The sequence below is a fragment of the Cavia porcellus genome, unplaced genomic scaffold (genome assembly GCF_034190915.1).
Source record: "Cavia porcellus strain 051 isolate PalLab524CR breed Dunkin Hartley unplaced genomic scaffold, mCavPor4.1 scaffold_16, whole genome shotgun sequence".
Taxonomy (NCBI): domain Eukaryota; kingdom Metazoa; phylum Chordata; class Mammalia; order Rodentia; family Caviidae; genus Cavia; species Cavia porcellus.
The window spans coordinates 55,908,869-55,926,453 of NW_026947499.1; the positions used below are offsets into that span (position 1 = coordinate 55,908,869).

General features: G+C 51.9%; 1 protein-coding gene across 2 annotated transcripts in view; it reads right to left on the reverse strand.

Annotated features, from left to right (window-relative positions):
* Atp2a1 (ATPase sarcoplasmic/endoplasmic reticulum Ca2+ transporting 1) overlaps window positions 1-16,010 on the reverse strand; it is a 17,852-nt gene extending 1,842 nt beyond the window's left edge. For both annotated transcript variants that reach the window (XM_003477835.5, XM_013142000.3), the window contains exons 1-17: window positions 15,695-16,010; window positions 15,393-15,410; window positions 14,958-15,040; window positions 13,413-13,517; window positions 12,250-12,388; window positions 10,331-10,411; window positions 9,415-9,500; window positions 8,990-9,287; window positions 8,642-8,808; window positions 4,872-4,960; window positions 4,557-4,659; window positions 4,222-4,353; window positions 2,428-2,553; window positions 2,110-2,328; window positions 778-1,113; window positions 418-638; window positions 115-317 (exon numbers count right to left, since the gene is read on the reverse strand). In XM_003477835.5, the coding sequence (XP_003477883.1) occupies window positions 115-317; window positions 418-638; window positions 778-1,113; window positions 2,110-2,328; window positions 2,428-2,553; window positions 4,222-4,353; window positions 4,557-4,659; window positions 4,872-4,960; window positions 8,642-8,808; window positions 8,990-9,287; window positions 9,415-9,500; window positions 10,331-10,411; window positions 12,250-12,388; window positions 13,413-13,517; window positions 14,958-15,040; window positions 15,393-15,410; window positions 15,695-15,812 (2,524 nt within the window). In that variant the 5' untranslated portion in view covers window positions 15,813-16,010. The remainder of the gene's footprint in view (window positions 1-114; window positions 318-417; window positions 639-777; window positions 1,114-2,109; window positions 2,329-2,427; window positions 2,554-4,221; window positions 4,354-4,556; window positions 4,660-4,871; window positions 4,961-8,641; window positions 8,809-8,989; window positions 9,288-9,414; window positions 9,501-10,330; window positions 10,412-12,249; window positions 12,389-13,412; window positions 13,518-14,957; window positions 15,041-15,392; window positions 15,411-15,694) is intronic.
* Between the last annotated feature and the right edge of the window lie 1,575 nt (window positions 16,011-17,585).

A 17,585-nucleotide genomic window follows, 5' to 3' on the forward strand; every position in this document is an offset into this window, starting at 1 on the left:
GGAGTTGGGGTCAGGGGTGGAGTGACAGGAGGCATGGCTGGGATCGGCTGGCTCAGGAAGAGCCCTGAGAGAGGCGGCGTCTAGGGAAAGACCAGGGAGCCCCATCCTGCTCACCCCCAATGGCCATGTAGCGGAAGAAGAGCCAGCCGCTGATGAGAGGCTCCTTGGGGCTCCGAGGGGGTCGGTCCATGATGTCCAGGTCTGGTGGGTTGAAGCCCAGCGCTGTGGCTGGGAGCCCATCAGTCACCAAGTTCACCCACAGTAGCTGCACTGGGATCAGGGCCTCAGGCAGCCCCAAGGCAGCTGTCAGGAAGATGCTGCCAGAGGAGATAAACTCATGTCTATGCTGCCCAGGCCCTTGGTCACCCCGCCAAGGCCCTGTTCCCCCTCCCCAAATGCCGGTCCCCAGCTGCTCACCAGACCACCTCGCCCACATTGGAGGAGATGAGGTAGCGGATGAACTGCTTCATGTTGTTGTAGATGGCGCGGCCCTCCTCCACGGCAGCCACGATCGTGGAGAAGTTGTCATCGGCCAACACCATCTCTGAGGCTGTTTTGGCCACAGCAGTGCCAGATCCCATGGCAATGCCAATCTCAGCCTTCTTCAGAGCAGGGGCATCATTGACACCATCTCCTGTCTGAGGGGAGAAGGAGGTGGGGCTTGGGGCCTGTTCCACAGCACTCCAGAGGCTGAGCCCTCTGCTTATAAGCAAGAGAGCCATGTTGGCAGGTGCTCAGGACAGCCCCAAGCCTGAGCAGCCAGCTCCCACTCCTCACCATGGCCGTGATCTCATCAAAGGACTGCAGGTACTCCACGATCTTGGACTTGTGTGAGGGCTCCACTCGGGCGAAGCAGCAAGCGCGGCGGCAGGCTTCCCGCTGCTCGGGGAGGGGCAGGTCGTCGAACTCTCGGCCTGTGTAGGCTCGGTCAACCACCTCCTCACTCTCTGAAAAGATGCCAATTCGTCGGCAAATGGCAATGGCCGTGCCCTTGTTGTCTCCAGTGATCATGATCACCCGGATCCCAGCGTCGCGGCACAGCTGGATGGAGCCTGTGACCTCCTTGCGTGGGGGGTCCAGCATGCCCACCACACCAACGAATGTCAGGTCCGTCTGGGGAGACAGAGACAGCTAGAGGTCAGGAAATGAGGCCAGGATAAGCTGGGGGAGCAGGGAGAAATGTCAGGGGCCAGGGTTTGTAGTTTTGGGACCTGGCGTTGGACCTCCATGATACCGGAAGTGTTTCTCATTCCTAGAGGTACCTGCAGGTCCTGGAAGTGCCAGGAATGCTGCAGATGCCAGATTGTACCTTTCCTAGAAACCTGCGAGCTGGGAGAGCAGCAGCTTCTGCTTGTGGCAGCACTATCACTTGACCCAACTTTAAGCACAGCCTATGACCTGCTGGGCCATAATGTCCCCTCTATAAAATGAAGGCAGGGTGTGTTGGGGATTTAGTTCGAGGCACAGTGCCTGTCTGGCAAGTGGACGGTCACAAGTTTGATCCCCAATACAAAAAAAAAAAAAAAAAAAAAAGGCAGTGAGCTGTTCAAAGTCCATGACAAATATCCAGTGCCTTGAGACAGTCTTGCTTCGTGAATGTTGCCAGCCAGATCCCACTGTGTTCAGAATGGCAACAGTTCCCCTTCTGACCCAAGGGCCTCATTTTGTCAGCTCCAGGGCACCACATGTTTAGCATGTGCAAGGGCCTGGGTTCCATGCCCAGCATCACATAAATAAAAATAAAGTAGCACTGGGCCAGGCAATTCCTAAGGCTCCTCCAGACCCTAATGTACTGCAACTCTGTGACCCACACTCCAGGTTGACTAATGAGGTGGGAAATAGCAAGTGGTGAAGGAAGGGCACGAGGGGGCACCTGCAAAGCTGCGTCTTTTTTTTTTTTTTTTTTTTTTTTGTCTTTTTGAGACAGCGTCTTGCTATGCAGTTCAGACAGCTTGAGCTCACTTTGTAGCCCAGGCTGATCTCAAACTTGCAACAATCCTCCTGCCTCAGCCTCCCGAGTGCTAGGGTTACAGACATGCGCCACCATGCCCAGCTAGAACAGCTGCCTCTTTACACATTGCAGACCAATGGGTGGTTTCATCTGCTCACCTCATATTCCATGAACTTGGAAGAATCATCCAGGATCATCTCCTCTCGCTTGGGGGGAGCATCTCGGGTGGCTAGGGCCAGGCAGCGCAGGGTGTCCCGGCCAGTGCCCCACTCTTTGATCACCGACATGATCTTTTCCTTCACTGGACCCGTCAACGGCACCCGAGTGGTGCCCACCCGCACGTAGTTACAGCGGTCGATGACCCCCTCGGGGGCACCCTAGGGGACCAACACAGAGGCTACAGTGGGAGGGGCAAGCAGAGGAGAGGGCCCAGCAGTAGGGAGAAAAGGACACGAAGGCACATTTGGATTTCTGACCTTGACAAACATCTTGTTGCCCACAACAGCCCGGGAAGACTTGGCAGGGGAGCAGTAGACAGACATGGACTTTCTGTCTCGGGAGAACTCCAAGGTGAACTCCTTCTTCATCAGCTGCCGGATCACCTGGGAGAGGGTGGACGGGGAGAGAGAGCTCAGACTCCTCCAAACAGTCAACAAGACTGAGTAGTCAGAGTGGCCCCCGAGCTGAGTCAGGCTAAAACTAAGTCTGGCACCTACGGTATGGATGGAGAGGATTTCAGCTCTAGAGCTGCTACAGAGCTCATGGGGTCCTTAGATCACCACAGTCAGGGTGGCCTGTGTGGCACTGTGCCATGGAATCCTCAGTGATGACAGAAATCTGTAATGTTCAGTAGCTGCTAAGGTACAGGGAGTCCTGGAAACATGGCCAGGGTGACAGAAGAACTGCATTTTTACCAATATTGAATTTTAATTAATTTAAATGAAATGACTACCTGTACAGTATCGTCAGATGGTACAGGCCTAGTGCCTGGCATTGCAGTAAGAAGTCTGAAAGTCGGGACTGGTGGTAGCAGTGAGTATAATTCTAGCACTGCGGGAGGCTGAGGCAGAAGGATTATAGGTTTGAGCCCAGTCTATGCAACTTAGTGGCTCAGCAAGACTCCTCAAAATAAAAAATACAGACTAGGATAGAGCTTAATACAAAGGCCCGGCTTAAAAAAAAAAAGCTTTTTTTTTTCACCAAATATATCATGGACATTTTCCCACAAAATAAAAATTTTAAATACATTCAGTTCCTAAGATGTGTTACCTACATGTATCAACACATCTTAAGAATGTAAATGTTATACACTACATACATGTATTAATAAACTGAAAAATAAATTTATATTATCATTTGTAAAATTCTAAAAGACTCTCTTTTTTTTTTGTACCAGGGATCGAACTCATGACTGCCTGCTTGCAAGGCAGGCGCTTATACCATTAAGCTAAATCCCCAGCCCCAAGACTCTTTCTTGATAGATATTTAGGTCATTTCCTTTTTTTTTTTTTTCCCAGTACTACAGATGGAACCCAGTGCCTGGGTACATGTGAGGCTCTACCACTGAACTGCAGTCCCAGCCCCTTTTAGTTTTTGTTTTGGGACAGGGTCTCTCTAAATTGCTCATGCTGGCCTCAAATTTGAACCCTCTTGCCTCAGCCTCTCAAATAGCAGGAATTTAGGTGTGTGTCACTATACCCAGCTCACTTTTGTGGTTTTTGTTGTCAGATAAATCAGTGATAAGTATCCTGCACATATGAAACAAAACAGGACTTCCCAGCATGTTTAAGTCCTTAGAGTCCATCGCTGGCACCCCATGAAAGAAAAGAAAAAGAATCTAACATCCCGGAGGAACTCAATCCAGAAGTTCAGCAAATGTTAATAAATGCTGAGTGAGATGAACAGAACTGGCCTTGTTCTCTGCCCTCTAGGTGCAGTGGCCAACGTCCCCATCCTAAATCAGAACTGAGATCTGGTGGAAATAAGTGTGCTTCTAGAGACACAGGGCTTGTTGGTTTCTGTGTCCATCTCTGTCTGGTACAGTCTGGGATACAGCAGGAAGAGGTTGCCTCCAAGGACAGCAGAAGCAGCTGTATAGCTGCAGGGATATATGTCCCACGGGAAGTCAGCCTCGTTAGAGAGGCCGCTGGTGAAGCCATCTACCTGCATGTTGATGTTGCAGCTGGGGCACAAGGTTGTCCCCAGTCCAGACTACTTGGACTTTGGTTGTACGACTAGAGGTAAAGGCTTTGTAGCAGGTCCAGACTCACCGAGTTGCAGGCGTTGGCCCTCTCCACCTTCGAGAGACTCCTCACATCAGTGTTGAACACATTCATCTTCTCCACCAGGGTGGTGAGCGCTGTCTCGGTGGCCTCGCCGACCTTCTCATAGACTCCTTTGGCCTGAGAGGGCAGGGGAGGAAGAGGAAGTGGATGCCTGGCTCCTTGCCCCTTGCCCACACCCACCTTCCATCTGGATGGTGCAGGAAGGGAGCTGACCACTCCCCTGGCCTCCTCTCTACTGCCACTTCCTCCTGGCCTGCCAAGGAGGCACAGGATCAGAGGCAGCAGGGAGGGAAAGGGGCAGCTGCGGGGGGGGAGGTTACCTCATTGAAGTCCAAGGAGGAGTCATTGCACAGGGCACAAATGGTGGCCAGCTCCACCAGCCCATCATACTGCCCTGCCCGGACTGGCTTATCATTCTTCAAGCTGGCCGTGGGTTGGAGAGGAAGGAAGTAGAGAGAGATAGTGGAGAAGAACAGGAAGTGAGATGCAGAGATGCCCAGGGAAGCAGAGAGTAGGGTTCAGGAGGGACAGTCAGGATGAGCCGGGAGGTCAGTGGGGTCAGAACAAGGTGGGGGAGGCAGGGAGAGAGGTGGGGCATCAAGAGGCACTGGGGCCAAGCCTCCCAGGTGACTTACACCTCTCCCTCAGGAGCATAAGTGGAGCCGGTGATGGAGAATTCATTCAGCAGGCACATGTCCCCATCCACCTTGTCAATGATAAACATCTGCAGGAAAGAAGGGCAGGCACACGGCTGTCCATTTCTCCCGGTCCCTGAAGGCACCTGTCTTCACAAGGGAGGCCCACACTCCCGCCGTTCACTGCCCCTTGACCCGCTGGGCAGCCTAAGCAAACCTCCCTTCATCTCCCTCCCACTCGCCTTTCTTTGGAACTCCCCCACACCCCACTCCCTTCTCAACCTGGCTATGCAGCCATCCTGCACAATGCATGTCGGTGATCTTAAAAGTTTCTGGGCTGGGGGCTGGGGATTTAGCTCAGTGGCATAAGCACCTGCCTTGCAAGCAGGCGGTCCTGAGTTTGATCCTCAGTACTGATAAAAAAAAAAAGTTTCTGAGCCTGATACATAGCTCAGTGGCACAGTGCCTATTTAGCAAGTGTGAGGTCTTGAGTTCGATTCGAGATACCCAAAGCAAAAGTTTCTGCAGGCCAAGCTGCAGCTTCCTGAGGTCAGTTAATAAGATGTGAGGTCAGTTAATAAGAACTAGACGTCCAGGTTATTTGCCTATGAAATTTCTTGTCCTTTAACTATGGACAGTTAATTCACTTTTAGGAAAGAGGACAGGTGCCTCTTAGAAACTGGGCACTAAATGGCTGTTAGAGAACAGATGCCCAGTGGACAGTTGCTCCCTTGCCCACCCCAGAGCAAGCAGCAGGGGATTGAACTTCTCATTCCCAAGAAGAGAAATGGTTAAAGTCACATCCTAGATAAGAAGGCTTGAGTCAGGTGTGGTGCTGGCACATGCCTGTGATCCCAGCACTTGGAAGGCTGAGGCAGGAGGATCACAGGGAACTTGAGGCCAGCCTGGGCTACACAGTGAGTCAAGGCCAGCCTGAACTACATAGTGAGACTCAAGCTTGGTGCTGGGGATTTAGCTCAGTGGCATAAGCACCTGCCTTGCAAGCAGGTGGTCATGAGTTCAATCCCCAGTAGTGATAAAAAAAAAAATCCTAGAGACTCAAGCTCAAGAAAAAGGAGGAAGGAAGGAAGGAAGGAAGGAAGGAAGGAAGGAAAAGGGATTCTACAGTTAAACAAACTTGGTAACATTTTCAGCAAAAAAATATGGAATCCACTGTATTCAGTTAGACTTCTCCAAGGTTTTAAACTCCAACAGAACTCTTGTGAGTCTCCCAAGTGGTCATGGGCACAACCTTCCTTTTCTTGGTCTGATTACACACTCCTCATGTGTCACAGCAGGAATTCTCCCTTGTGGTGCTGGGACCTTGCACATGCTAACCATGAACGCTACCACTGAACCACACGCCCCACCCCAGTTCCACACAGCAGCGACCTACATTTCATGGATGTGCTAATCCTTTTACATTGTTTAGGGCAGAGGTTCTCCACCTGGGGTCTATAGATAAACTCTTTTTTTTTTTTTTAATTGGTACCAGGGATTGAACTCACGACTGCCTGCCTACTTGTAAGGCAGGCGCTTATGCTGCTGAGCTAAATCCCCAGCCCCTATAGATAAACTCTTGAAGAGTCCATGAACATAGATAGCCAAAAGCTACGTCTTTATTTTTTCTCTGACATTTAGCATTTCCTTCCAGTTTGTGGGAGGGACTGGGTGCTGGAGATTGAACTCAAGGAATCCACACTGAGCTGTATCCTCAGCCCCTTTTAAAATTCTGTTTTGAGTCAGGGTCTTGCTACATTGCCCTAGCTGGGCTTACACTTTCATTGTTTATTTATATTTATATATTTTTTATTTTATTTTATTTTTGAGATGTGATCTCACTGTGTAGTTCAAACTGACCTAGAATTCCTATGTAGTCATGCTGACCTCAAACTCAAAACAATCATACTGCCTCAGCCTCTCAAGTCCTGGGACTGTAAGTCTATGCTACTATCCATGGCAGGGCTTGAACTTTCAATCTTCCTGCCTTAGTATTCCAGAGTGCTAGAGTTATAAGCATGTGCCACCATGCATGGGTTCCTCCAGTAATGCCAACAGACCACATTAGTTAACACCTATGATATGAGTTGGGCATGGTAGCCCGCACCTATTGTCCCAGCCACCCCAAAGGCTGAGGTAGAAGACTCATTGAGCCCAGGAGTTCAAGACCTGCCTTGGCAACATAGTGAAACTAAATCTCAAAAAAAAAAAAAAAAAAAGAAGCAAAAATAAAACATGTGACTCTGTCACCAATATAATCACAGGCACTTTCTTGTCACATTACCATTGTTGCAGATAAAGACGCATTATTTACATTCACCAGTGTCTCAACATTATGATGGTTTTTAGACCAACTGCTAGAGCTCATTAAAAACATTAATAAAGACTCATATGCTACCAAATTACACCTTGTTTCTAAAACATTTTGATAACTGTGTTTCAATCATCAATTGCTTTTGTAAGCCTATGTACTTTTCCTATTATTATTATTGAGGGATGTGCTAGGAATTGAACCCCAGGGCATCTAATATGCCAGGGAAGAGTTCTGCCACTGAGATATATATCCCAGTCCTTCCTATGCTTTATTTTATTAATTTAGTAGTTATCTTTTGAGGTTTTGTTTGGGTTTTTTTTGGTACTAAGGATCAAACTCACCACTTTACGCTTGCCAGCAGGCACTTATGCCCCTGAATTAAATCCTCACCCACCCTGTTTTGAGTTTTTTGAGGCAAAGTTTCCCTATATATTTCAGGCTGGCCTGGAGTTTACTGTGTAATCCAGGCTAGCTTCGAACTCATAGAGATCCTCTTGCCTCAGCCTCCTGAGTGCTGAGATTATATAGTGCGCTACATGCCTGGTTCCTTCTTCTTGTTTTTAAAGCAGAATCTTACATGTTTTACTTTATACACTTAAAATATTATGTAATACTTTATATGTATTATATAATACTTTATATATTAAAATATATAATACTTTATATATTGAAATATTATATTATATAGTACTTTATATACTTAAAATATTATATAAACTAGGTGAACTGGCACATGATCCCAGCACTCTGGCAGGGTGGGGCAAGAGGAGCATGAGTCTGAACCAGCCTGGGAAATTTAGCAACTTGGTGAGACCCTGTCTCAAAATAAAAAATGTTAAAGGGCTGGGATGCAACTTGGTGCAAAAGCATGGTCAATCCGAAGTATGAGAGAAACAGAGGCAAAGACAGAGAACAGAAACAAATGCTGTACTGAAAAGCACCGTTTGGGCCTTGTCAGGAGTGATCACTCTGCGCGCACAGCTTGCTGCTTAGGCAGGAGCTCTGGGCCATGCAGACTTGGGTTTGGCACTCAATTCTGCCATTTTTTTTTTTTTTTGAGATGGAGTTTTGTTATATTGTCCAGGCTGACCTCAAACTCCCGGGTTCAAGTAGCCTGCCTGGGCCTCTGGAGTATCTGAGATCACAGGTGCCTCTCACCACACTTGGCTCTGCTACCTATTCACTGAACATCTTTGTACAAGCTGCTGAATCATGCAGAGCCTGATTCCTGCTCTGAAAATAGGGCCTGTCCTCTGAAAGCACTGATGTGGAGGGTCAGAGAGAGCCCGTGGCTATGTCTGGCGCAGGAGCCGTGACTGCAGCAGGCCGTCTGGCTGACCCCTTCATAAGGGACTGGGCAGTGCTGTTTGCCCTCAGGCATTTCCCAGGGCAGGCAAAGAAGCTGCCGCTGATAGAAGCTCCTGACCGACCGGGAGCACCCTGTGCTGCTCCTGACCTTGCACACCGACATCTGGTTGGTGGTGAGGGTGCCTGTCTTGTCAGAGCAGATGACAGACGTGCAGCCCAGGGTCTCCACGGAGGGCAAGCTCCTCACAATGGCATTCTTCTTTGCCATCCGGCGGGTGCCCAGGGCCAGACAGGTGGTGATGACGGCAGGAAGACCTGTGGGCAGGGAGGGGTGTGAGGAAACAATGAGGTGGGAAGGAGGGAAGAGGGCATAGTCACTGAATTTGGCTCCCAAAGATACGGTCCTGGTCCGTGAGGCTTTTGGTGCTACCTTGTTGGGTAAGTGTCTCTGCAGATGAGAACTGCAAATAGGAGAAAGAAAGGCAGGCGGCCGTACCTTCTGGGATTGCAGCCACAGCCAGGGCCACAGCGATCTTAAAGTAGTAGATAGCACCGCGGAACCAGGAGCCCCCATGGACAGGGTCGTTGAAGTGGCCAATGTTGATGAGCCAGACAGCCACACAGATGAGGGAGATGACCTTAGAAAGCTGCTCCCCAAACTCATCAAGCTTCTGCTGCAGAGGGGTCTTGTCCTGCTCTGTGGCAGCCATTTGGTCACGGATCTTCCCAATCTCAGTGTTCACACCAGTGGTGGCCACAATCCCCAAGGCTTTGCCGGCTGCAATGTTGGTGCCCTGGGAAGTGACAAAGAGGCAAGGAATCAGGTGAGGGCTGACTCTCATGTCGCATGTCCCACATGGGGCCTCATCACTTCTCATGTGGCCACCTTTCCCTGCCACACCAGAGGCCCAGGCCACTCACCGAGAAAAGCATGTTTTTCTTGTCCTGGTTGACAGCTCGGGGATCAGGGACAGGTTCAGTGTGCTTGATGACAGACACAGATTCACCTGTGGAAAAGGGACCAAGAGGCACTTTCAGATGACATCATATCCTCCTCCCTGACTTCCTGCCCCAAATTCATTCCCTGCTCAGCAGGACAGGGCCTAGCAAAGACGGAGCAGCCACACTGGAAGAAGTCTGGCCTCTGAAGTAAGCGGATAGAGCCAGGTGGGAATCCCGCTGCACTCAGGCTAAAAAGACCTTGACCAGGCTGCAGCTGACCACTTGCCGCTGCATGGTTTTGACTATTTAACCTCTTTTTGCTCCTCCATAAAATGTGGACAACAATGTATACACTTCAGGAAAATGTCTTGGCAACAAGCAAATAAGCTTGCTGGATGTGTGGAGATCAACTGGAGGGCATGTTCCTAGAAGGCAGAGGTCCCACTGTTGGGACACTGGCCCCCTTACACTAAGGGCTAAACCCGCCTCGAAGTTGCCCTACTTTTTTTTTTTTTTTGTCGTTTTGAAACAGGATCTCACTAAGCAGTTCAGTTCAGACTGGCCGTAAGCTCACTTTGCAGCCCAGGCTGGTCCCCTGCTCTTTACCTTCTCATTCCCAGTACAGAAACAGCTGCCACCCCATCCTGCATCTCATGGGACAGTTCTTTGGCTGTGGGTATCCCTACATCTGTGTAGACATGGTAGATGGATGGCCATATAAAGAATGGTCCCAAAACATCCAGTCCTCTCCCATGATCCCTTGTGTCAGTGAAGGCTGAGCCATGCTGACATCGCTCTCCTATGGAACCAGGAAAGGCCCTAGCGCTGAGCATTTACCCTCTTCTGTCTGTCCTCCCTCACTGTACCCTCCCTCCCTGTGCCCAGGCCAGCAGACCTGTCAGGATGGACTGGTCAACCCGGAGGGTAGTGGATTTGATGGAAAGGATCCGGATGTCTGCAGGGACTTTGTCCCCCACTGTGGAGAGAGAAAGTAGAGAGAAACAAGGTCAGTTGGGAATAGAGTTTTCCTCCTTCCTAAAGAAGCCCCAGTCTTTGTCTGAATCCCTCACCTCTTGCATCCTTCTCAAGGCATCTACTCTGGCTTCCTGTCAGGCCCTCTGCATGTGCCCCTGTGGCCCCAGCAAGCACCCTCTGTAACATCATCCCTACTGTCACCTTGTTGAATGCATTTCTTCCCACTGACTCAGGCCTGTGAAGAGAAGGTCTGGCATAATTCCTGGCACATAGTATGTGCTCATTAAATGTACCTTAAACAACTTCAGGGAAAACTAAAGACCGGCCAGTTAAAACTGAAAATAGGAAACAGCAACACAGAGAGGGAGACAAGAGTGGGAAGCCAAGGAGGGAAGGCAAGAAAATACCTGAGAAATCGGGGTGAGAGTCAGAGGAAGGTAGCAGAATTTGAGGACTAGCACAAAACACACAAAGGGAAGGGAGGGACAAAAAGGAGAAAATGCAAAGATGAGAAAACTAAAATCAACCAAGAGAAAAATGGAGCACCCAGCAGAGAAGAGTGAGCCAGAAGGAAGAGCGTGAAAGGATGTGGGGAGTCGGCGTGGGGGGTCACAGAGCCTGGCAGCAGGCCTCAGTGTCTGAGCATGGGCACGGGAGCCTGATGGGAGGGGGCGACCGGAAACAAGGTGAGCCTGATGGGAGGGGGCGACCGGAAACAAGGTGCGGGCTGGCAGGCAAAGCAACATGTGCCAGCAGCAGAGGAAGCTGGGGTGGGGAGGCGTGCAGGCCCCCAGGTGGGGCTGGCACCCAGAGCAGACACCCCACCAGACTCAGAGAGCCTCTCAGGTCTCTGCCTGATTCTACATTGGTCCCACAGATGACCTGGGACAGGGTTCATCTGCTTTCCTTTTCCTTGGTCTCTAAGGTCCCTCCTCCCAGGCCGGAGGAAGCAGATGGAGGAGGGAGGAGGTCGGCCATAGAGTTGGGCAGACGCTGTCACCCAAGCCAAAGTGATATTTATAGACATTCATGACACCAATTCCAAACTGTCACCGTAGCAAGACAGCCCTGAAGTGTAGCACTGGGGTCATCGGCCCCCCTCACCCTCTTTCTCCCCATGCTTCCCCTGGTGGTGACGGGGTGTCTAGTGGAGGGACAGAGGCCTAGAAAGACACAGTCCCAATGCCAGGGGCCTGGAGAGGTGAGCAGGCCTGAGCAGGGCAAATATAAAAACCGCTGAAGGGGGCAGAATCCCAGTAATCTTAGCCACCCGGCCCCCACCCCTCCCTGGGAGGCATTAAGTGTCCCTTGCTGGGGGCAGGGCACTCCTTGAACTCCCCTCCTCCTAGGTCCCGTGCTCGGAGCTGGGACTGGAGTTTCCCTTACATGGTCGGGGGCTTGAGATTTGGCCCCCCTCTTCCCTGCTGCCCTCACTCCTTCGCCTTTGAGAGGCCTCAAGGGCACTGTGAGGTCAAGACTGAAAGCTGACCAAGCTTGGGGGAGGCTGGAAGGAGAAGGAAACCAGGCCCTGCGAGGGGGTGGAGTGGGCCCATTGGCAGGGACCAGGTTCCACCTGTTGCTCGCAAGTGCTGGGTGAGAGGAGGGGGAGCAGGGGTCTGCCTGCAGCCTTGGGACAGGACTGGCTGTTCCTGCCCAGGTTCTGATGGGGAGGGGGTGCAGCAGCTGGAATGTCCTGGGGTGACCTCCAGGGGTGTCTGGGAAGGAGAGACAAAGATTTCTCCATCCTTCTGAATACCAGTATCAGGGCTGACCAGGTCCTACCTTCTCAGCCTCAGACCCAAAGCGTCACAGCCTGGACCACTCATTCCTATCACTTACCAGCCACCTCCACAATGTCCCCAGGGACCATGTCCCGAGCCTTGATCCTTTGCACTGACTTGCGGTCAGCCCGGTAGACCTTCCCCATCTCAGGCTCATACTCCTTCAGTGCCTCGATGGCGTTCTCTGCATTACGCTCCTGAGGGGACAGGAGGAGGAAGACAGAGCTGTCAGAGGGAAAAAGGCTACAGAAAAAGGGGACTACCCAGGTGCACCAGACCAGGTACGCATGTGCAGAGGGAGGAGCAGAGACCAAGGTCTTGGGAGAGCTAGGGACATCACCAAGGAGGTGGGATTATATAGCTCCATCAAGGGCAGAAGTACATGTGTGTGTGTGTGTGTGTGTGTGTGTTGAAGAAGCTATCACTTTTGACTAAGAACAGGTAAGAGGAATTTGGGCAAAGCAAAAAGAAATTGGGTGTGGTGGCATTACCCTATAATCCCAGCACTCAGAGAGGCTGAGGCAAGAGGACCGCAAATTTGAGCTCAGCCTGAGACACTTAGCGAGACCTTGCCATACAAAAAAAGTAAAAGAAAAAAAAAGGGGGTGATGATGTAACCCAGTATACAAGTCCTGGGTTCAATTTCCAATACTGAAATAAATAAATAAACAAATAGTCAAACAAAATGATTGCTCATTTTGTTTGTCCCCTGGCCGGCAGGGGACAAGTCCGGTAGGAGAAAGAAAGAAAACAAGATAGTATTTTTTAAAAAGATCCTACTATGTGTCAGGCACTTTCACATTTAACATTCATCTTGTTCAACTTTACCACAAATTTGAGGGACAGGATTAGAACTAGCAGCCAGGAGTGATGGCACCTGCCTATAATCCCAGTACTCAGTAGGCTGAGGCAAGCACAGCATCTGCTTGGCAAGCACAAGGTCCTGAGTTCTAGTCCCAATACAAAAACTCCCAAAGGATTAGAATTAGTACCCTTATTTTATAGATGAGGAAATTAAAGACCTGGAGGAACTTGCTCAGGGTCAGGTCATGACAGTAGTCCCCAGTCTCCTAGCACTTTGCACCCCTCCATCCCATTTCCCAATGAGGTTAAGAGGACCAGAGGTACAGGTAAGGCCAGGAGAAGTTATGGAAAAGGAGGAGGGAGTATTGGCTTCAAATTTAGTGTGAGGACATGAAGGGGAGGGAGTCAAAGCTTAACCTGCCAGACTCCCACGATGGCATTGGCAATGAGGATCAAGAGGATGACAAAGGGTTCAACGAAGGCGGTGATGGTCTCTTCACCTTCCTCAAACCAGGCCAGCACCTGAGGACCAGCAGGGGGAGAATAACAGGTGATGCAGCCTCCCAAGCTGATAAAGCAAGGTAGAGGAAGGGATTTAAAGACCGCCACAGAGGTGAGACTCTGCAGGCACTGTGCAGGGATATGGGGGCCTGCAGCTCCGTTATCTGCGTTAAAGTTCTACACTTGGGGGCTCACAGCATGCGTGTGCAGCCACTGCTGTGGCTCAGCGTGTACAGGAGAGCATAAACACACCCAGCTTCAGGATTAACCAGGAATGCTTTCAGGTTTCCCTAACCAAACTGTTGGCTTGTAAGCAAAGCTCAGGGAACACCCAAGCCAACTACCCCCACAGTCACATCCATCCCCACGGGAGCCAAAACCCAATAGGAAACACCCTGTGGTCCTCACAAGCAGGCGCCTGGCCCCCCACGTCCCTCCCCCACAGCCCAGGCAAGGAAGCTCCGATTTCACAAGGGAGCAAGAGTGGGGATAGGGTTACGGCCTCTTGTACACACCCCGGCCCAGCTGTTGCCACTGCCAGGCAACAGCCACGGGCAAATGTCAAGGAGCAAACCTGAGAAGACAGAAGGGAGGCCCTGCCAGCTTGGGCTCAGGGGTGGACCGGGCCTCCAGTAAGGAAACCAAGGGACCGGGAGGATTGTCTTTTGCCTCCAGAATCTTGTCTTCCAGTAGCACAGAGTCGTTAAAAGAAATTTTGAACTGTACGATGGACTTCTGGGATGATGGGGTGGAAAGGAGTCCCTAGCAGGGGCTATGGACCAGAAGAGCGGTCCCAGGGCAGAAGTGACCTGGCCAGAAGGGCCGCTAAGGTAGCTCCCAGGCTGCGAGGGGTCTGGGGGTGACGAAGGGGACGTAGTTTAGTCAGGCTGGCGGGCGAAAAGGAGCTGGGCTTCAGCAGCGAAGGGAACAGAGGGCGGGGCCGCGGGAACATCTGCAGCCAACCTCGCACGAGCAGCGCTTTCCCGCCTCTTTGCGAGAGTCTTTCCTCGACCAATCAGCGTCAGAGGCCGGGAAGGGCAGGGCAGGGGCGCCAGAGCGCTCAGGGATTGGCGGAGCCGCGCGGCGCTGGGCTCGCCGGGAGTGGTCATGGCCCCGCGAGTTACTGCCCGCGTTGGGGCCCAAGCCCGGCGCGTCGCTTGGGGGGTAACCCGAGCCCTTGAAGCCCTTGTAGCTGCGAGGGTGGCTTAGCTTCAGTGTTTTGGCCGAGAACGCCCTTAAAGCTTAAAATAAAACCCGCCTGCGGAGTGTGAGAGAGGACAGAGGACGGGAACCAGCCCCCACCCATCTCGCCCCAGCACCCGGCTCTGGTCTGGAAGATAGGATGCTCAGGGGTTGGACTGGAGGATCGGGGACTAGGAGCCCAGCTTTTCGCCGGAGCAAACTCCTGATCCCCCAACCCAGTCACACCCCAGCCAACCCTCAGTGCCCTCTCACACTTACAAAGGAAATGCAGGCGGCCAGGAGAAGGATCCGCACCAGGAGGTCTTCAAACTGCTCTATCACCAACTCCCACAGGGATTTCCCTGGGGGCAGAGGCAAGGAGGCGGGTCCCCGGGGTTAAGATCCTAAGGATCAAGACCTGGGCCTCTGCTCACGGGCTGGGGTCCAGGAACTGGAGTGCCCTGAATCTCTAGGGTGATGGGCAGGCAGCTTGGTAAGAGAGAAGGGCTGAGGGAGGCTCCTCAGAGCAGTGGGCAGTGGTTCAAGAGTAGGACGCCTCAAGGAGAGAGTGCCTAGAGACTTCTATTATGGATTCTAATCTTTGGAGAGGGACATTTGCCCTTTGGGAAGGAGTGTGGGGTCTCTAATGAGAAGATAGAGTAGGACAGGGGAAGGGGGGTCAGTTATGAGTGCTCAGGGCTTCCAGTAACTTACCTTCCTCAGCGGGGAGCTCTACCCAGAGAAAGAGAAGAAAAGGACATTTTCATTCGGGGTTCAACCTTATGCTCCCCCACCCCCAGGACTCTGGCTAAGGTAAGAGAATCAGGTTCATCAAAGTCAACCCCTAAAACCTCCCCAGACTAGGAATCTCAGCGACCCAAAGATCTCAGTATCTTCTCCCTCCAGCAACCATGGACCAGGACTCTAAGATAACCAGGAGGGAGAGTGTGTGTGTGGTGTGTATGCATGTGTGTATGTTCAGGAAAGGGGTACCAGCCTCTCTGAGGGACACTTACCATTGGGGCCATATTTCTCCAGATGTCGCTTAACTTGGTCCGGGGTGAGGCCTGTGGTCTCACTCACCCCAAAATAGGCCAAACATTCCTCTGTGGTCTTGGAGTGTGCAGCCTCCATTATGCTCCCTTCTTGGGGGCCAGGGGCGGTGAGTTCTTTCCGGCCGGGCTCTCACTTGTGGGGGGCCTTCCTTAGTGTGTCCACCTGCCCGTTGTTCTGGGTTTCTTCCCTTTTTCTCACCTGACCGCCCCCCCCAGATTTCTCTTCCCTCCACAGAGCTCTGAACCCGTCCCACTTGCAGCAGCCGGCCACCCCACAGCCCCCAGCTGGTCCTTATGAGGGAGTGGGGGGGACAAGCTCCCCCTCCCCCAGATCAGGGATTGGCTGGCTGAGACTACAGCAGGAGGGATCAGAAGAGAGAGATATTTCTGCTGACAGAGGGGAACAGTGGGGCTGCAGCCTGAGATGTCACTCATGAGGGAAGCAAAGGTGGCTGGGGGGGGGGGTAGAAAATTCACTTTCTGTCATCTGCTTCTGACCCCTCCTTCAGTTGCCCAGACTTCCCACATTGCACTGAATTTCCCATTCCAAACTCATCTCCACAATTCTTTCCCTCAGCCCCTTTCCACTCTGGGGCCTCTCCTTTCATTTCCCTCACACCCTCTTCTACCCTGAGCCTGTTTCCATTGCCACAGTTTCCTCCCTCACGTGCTGTGCTGGAAGAGCAACAGAGATACTCCATGCTTTTAGGAGACTGAAGTCAGGGAGAACATCTTTTGAGGACCAGAGGAAGTGGCTCTAGAAGGACAAGGGAAGTGGGGAGGGGAGAGGGCCAAGGGGACAGGGCAGAAGATGGTAACCCTACCCTAGGGAGGGGTTGCTATAGCCATCAACAAGGGATTTAGTGTCCAGGCCCTGGTGATCAAAGCCAGGACTTCCTGGCTCTCCCCTAAACTGCCCCCTCCCTATCGTTCTAGCTCAGCCTCTGGGAACATAGTCTTCAGCCCCTCCACCATTCCTGACAGGGAATCCCCCCCCCAAGAAAATGGGACACCCAGGCAGCCAGGTAACCCAAGAGGCTACAGAATGTGCTGATGGCAGAGGGCGAGGGAATAACTGTTTCAAGATGGGGGCAGGGGGTCACCCCAAGCCATGGCATGAGGGTCACCTCATTTCACACCACGCTTCCTTTTTAACTAAGGGGTTTGTGTGGTGGACCCCAGAGGTGTGTGGTCTTCATTCTCTGGTCCTGATGCAGCGACCCCCAAGGGAGAATCTGGGGCCAGCCCTGAGGGTATGCTCAGAACTGGGTCTGCCCCACTGAAGGAGGTGGAAGGGGAGAGGGGGCCTCCTGAGAAAGCTCAATAAAGCAGAGTCCCCAGACCAAAGGGATGGGAAGGGGCAGATCTAGGAGAAATGAGGACACAGAAGTAGAGGGGCAAGCCCCCAGACAGGCCCACCAGGGTCAGAGAAAAGTCTGAAAAGCAGTGAGAAAAAGGGACAGCAGGGAGCCAGCTAGTGGTAGCCAGGTGGGCAGGGACCCCAGGACTGGGTGCAAAGCCATAAGTTGTTGCTAAGCGGCTGGCCTTGGTGTCAGCTTCCCCAGAGAAGCAGCTGCTCTGAGCTGCCCTTCCCCACCCTGCTTCGGGATGGGGGCATCTTTTGGTTTCTACCAGGGCAGCTGCTAGAGGAATCAAGAGTGTACCATGGGGTGCAGGCAGGCATGCAGGCAGGGGAGCATCGTAAAGGAGAGGGTCTGAGCATAGTGGTGAGAGGTCAGCGAGGGTAAGGAGCCTTCTGACCCTGAGCTCAAGTCCTTCCTCAGTTTCCTGCAGTGAACAGGGGTGTAGGGAAGACTGAGAGGGCTATTTTGTTTTTGCGGTACTGAGTCCT